Source organism: Arachis ipaensis, chromosome B10 (genome assembly GCF_000816755.2).
Source record: "Arachis ipaensis cultivar K30076 chromosome B10, Araip1.1, whole genome shotgun sequence".
NCBI lineage: Eukaryota > Viridiplantae > Streptophyta > Magnoliopsida > Fabales > Fabaceae > Arachis > Arachis ipaensis.
In genome coordinates, this window is record NC_029794.2 from 21,609,151 (window position 1) to 21,612,850 (window position 3,700).

General features: G+C 33.0%; 1 protein-coding gene across 1 annotated transcript; it reads right to left on the reverse strand.

The window, feature by feature from the left end:
* Positions 697 to 3,131, reverse strand: LOC107621570 (transitional endoplasmic reticulum ATPase-like). Its single transcript, XM_021113576.1, has 6 exons — positions 2,965 to 3,131; positions 2,109 to 2,180; positions 1,805 to 1,943; positions 1,663 to 1,722; positions 1,440 to 1,544; positions 697 to 1,351 (listed from the first exon to the last, which is right to left on the reverse strand). Exons 3-6 carry the CDS (start codon positions 1,937 to 1,939, stop codon positions 1,238 to 1,240), a joined length of 414 nt encoding a protein of 137 aa, XP_020969235.1. The 5' UTR covers positions 1,940 to 1,943; positions 2,109 to 2,180; positions 2,965 to 3,131; the 3' UTR covers positions 697 to 1,237.

Genomic DNA, 3,700 nt, shown 5'->3' on the forward strand with positions numbered 1-3,700 from the left:
TTTTTAAAGTTTAGAAAAAATTTTAAAAATACTATTAAGTTTTATTTTATTTCAATTTTGTCTCAAAAGCTTTTTATTTGCATCGAATATACTCCTGACAACTAACTTTTCAAAAGTTTAGAACCAATTCAACAACAATTTCATAAGAACAACCTTCAACACAAGCAAATCAAGCACAATTTTCATGCATTTTTATTGAATTAATCTTAAATTTTTTAAAAATTTAACTATAAGAGGTATATTTGATACAAATAAAAATTTTTTTGGATAAAATTAAAACAAAATAAAATATATTTTACTCTAAAATAAAAAAAATTATCAGTTCAAATATCATCAACATATTTAACGAGAATTAACAGTTCAAATATCTCTAGTGAGAAAACTTGATCTCCCAACACTAAATTTCTTGTATAGAAGAGTATGAAACGGAAAAGCTAGTGTCTTTACTATTTAGTTGCATAGAAGTGGAACATTATGGAACTTCCACCAATATATTCAATGAATTAATAATAAAAATAAAATAAAACTCCCACTTCTTTACATTTCTAACAAAGCATTGATTAGCAAAATTTATTAAAAGAAAAATTGTCCAATCCATTTCATAGCATATTATTACAAATGCAGAGCTTATACAACTAAAAATTTCAATGACATAAAGTGTAATCAATAATGCTGAAAGAATTGTATCATGGCACATGTTGAATAAAAGAAATCTTTCAAATAAGTAGCAGACTTATGGAATCAGAAAGACATAACTGTGTCATGCATATGATGGCATATATAAAAAAATATAAAATAGAAAATAGTCACCTTGTGTCCATGATCTAAAATCATTGTTGTTGACATTAGGACTAGGAGTGTGACAACTACGCATATAATAAGGGTCGTAATCATATATGACTCTCTTTATCTTTCTCCTCTAATACTGCAATTAAAAAAAATAATAAGAAATCAACATGATCTTTTTCTGTGCTCGTGGCAAAGTGGTTGAGGAACAAAACAAAAAGCAACAGAGCTTGGCCAAAATTCTCCACTTTCTTTCAAAACCCACCATAATCCCATCATCCATAACAAATCAAATTACTTAGAAATCTATTTCATTTTACAAAGGAAATGGAGCTCAGCACCAACTCCTGCTAGCCTCAGCAGACCAGAGCAACGACAAGTGAATACGCAGGCTTCAAAGGGGCACCAAGGAGGGTCGCCGATGGGAAACATTTGTACAATGAAGAAACTCTCACATGAAGTAACTAAGTGCTTTCTTTACTCTTGAACCACCTTCACCGTATAGATCATTCCATCGCGAAAGCTCGGTCATATTTATGGATTCAGAGGACACACTCGCACATACCTGCCACAATATAATATATAAAGTTAATTTTGTTTTGTTTTAGTGACCTCGAGAGCAAGAAAAGGGGCTTGATTGCTGTTTGATATACCTGTTGATGAGCATGTTTAAAGTCTTCCATGTTTAGTGACCTGATATCGGAACTTTCACTTAATGCTGGAGTAGGTCTACCCTCTGCCAGAGCAGCAGCATGCTCCTGTCATGAATGAATCACAAATATTAAATCAAAGTAACATCGATTATGGTAACTTCATAGCCAACAACAATGACATAATCACTAGCAAACGGCTAGAAACTGTTCGGAAGGGTTTTACCTTTTTCTCCTTTTCTAATATCTCTTTAATAGGACGGTGCGCAATAGTTACACACAAATTCTACATTGCAAGAGCAAGCATGAAGGCACCACAGTTATTAACAGCAGTGTCACCAATAAAAGCAAAAAACAATGACCCTAACCTTAAGATCACTTCCAGAATACCCCTCGGTCATATTTGCGATTGCATCAAAATCAATATCGGAAGACAAGTCCTCTTTTACCAATATAACTTTCAATATATTTGCTCTATTAGGAGCATCTGGCAAATTTACCATTAATCTGCACAAAACCAGAGATGACAAAAGTTTTAACATCTCTAAAAGCCCTCCTAACCACCCAAATACTTATAAATAAAGACTATAAAAACAATAATAATAAAGAAAAGGGAATAGAAGAAAAAGGAGAAAAAAAGAAAATTCAAGTGCAGTTGAACATGGCATTCACCTTCGTGATAGCCTCCTTATGACAGCTTCATCAAGGTCAAAAGGCCTATTAGTGGCTGCAAGCACAAGAACTCTACACAACATTGAACGAAGATAGAATATTAGATGCATTATCAAATTCATATTTTAATTTTATAGTCTTATAATTGTGAAAAGGATTCCGCTTTCCCTATTTTGAGTAGATGTCCTCGTAACCCCGCAACTTGCTACGCTTGCTAGGATCTTTTGGAGATTCCTAAATTACAATATGTTTCCCCATTTCTTCAACCAAATCATGCATCTCTAAGTCACTATATTTAGTTATAGTGAGTAGAGATCTATCGATCAAAGTAGCAATGCCAATTTCAACATGATAACCACAGCTTTCTAATATTTTTATTAGACCATCTTTGGAACGTCCTTTGAAAAAATAAGCAATGTCTAAAAAAATATCCTTGTCCATGGAATCTAAACCATCATAACTTATTTTCAACGTATCAAAAATGCCGACATGTAGAAAGCTCTTTCATTTCCCAAGAGCACTATGCCAATCTTTAATGGGTCAACCATAAAGGTGGGAACCCAAAACCTCAAGTGCCAATGGAAGACTAGCACAATATTTGACCACCTGTTTGGACAAATCCAAATACTCTTCTGTAAGTTTTGGTTGTTTAAAAGCCTTCAAACGAAAGAGATCAAAGGCTTCACTTTCCCCTAACCCTTCAACATTGTAAACTTTCATGTGCATCATGTATCTTTAGCAGAATAATCATCACAACTAGAGACATGCATCTGCTATAGATACATGATGCACATGAAATTTACAATGTTGAAGGAGGAATGAAACAGGCGGCGAGGAAGGAACGAAACTCAACTACCGGTAAGGGAGGAACGACAAGACAGAGATGAGGGGCAGCTGCCTGAGAGAGAAGAGGGGCTGCTGGCTGAGAGAGAGAGAGAGAGAAGGGTAGTGCCGTAGTGGGTTAGGGTTTTTTGTGAGGGAGGGGAATCGGAAAACTAAGCATTTATATGATCTATTTTCTTTTTTTTTTTAATTATAATTTTGAAAACCGTTAAAAAATCGTCCGGGTTTATCGGTTAACCAGCAATTCGACCAATTTTTTAATCGATTTTTTGCTAGACAATTTTTACATCAATCGGATTGATTAGAAGATCGGTTCTCGATTAACTTGACCAAACCGATCAGTTTGGTTCGATTTTCAGAACATTAGTCTCAATACTATTTTAATACACAAAATTTCTCCTTTATTCTTAAATCATGCCAAGTGTATATATACTGATATAGCTAGAAGAGAGGTGTTTTATGTTCTTTGCTAGGTCTTGTAAATAGAAAATATTATATGAATTAATTTGTTATAAATATTTTTTTGTACATATTTTATTTAGTATTAAAAATGATGATAAAGATAGATAAAGATAAGACTAAAAATAAAAAGTAGTCTATTGTCATAAAACAAATTGATATAAATATTATTTTTCGACGAAATAAGTTACAAGTGATAGGTTTATGAAAATATTAATGATCATAAAGTACGTCAATGATATAAAAAGTAGGGGTGAAATTGAACTAATTAGCTTGCTGGGACTCATAAT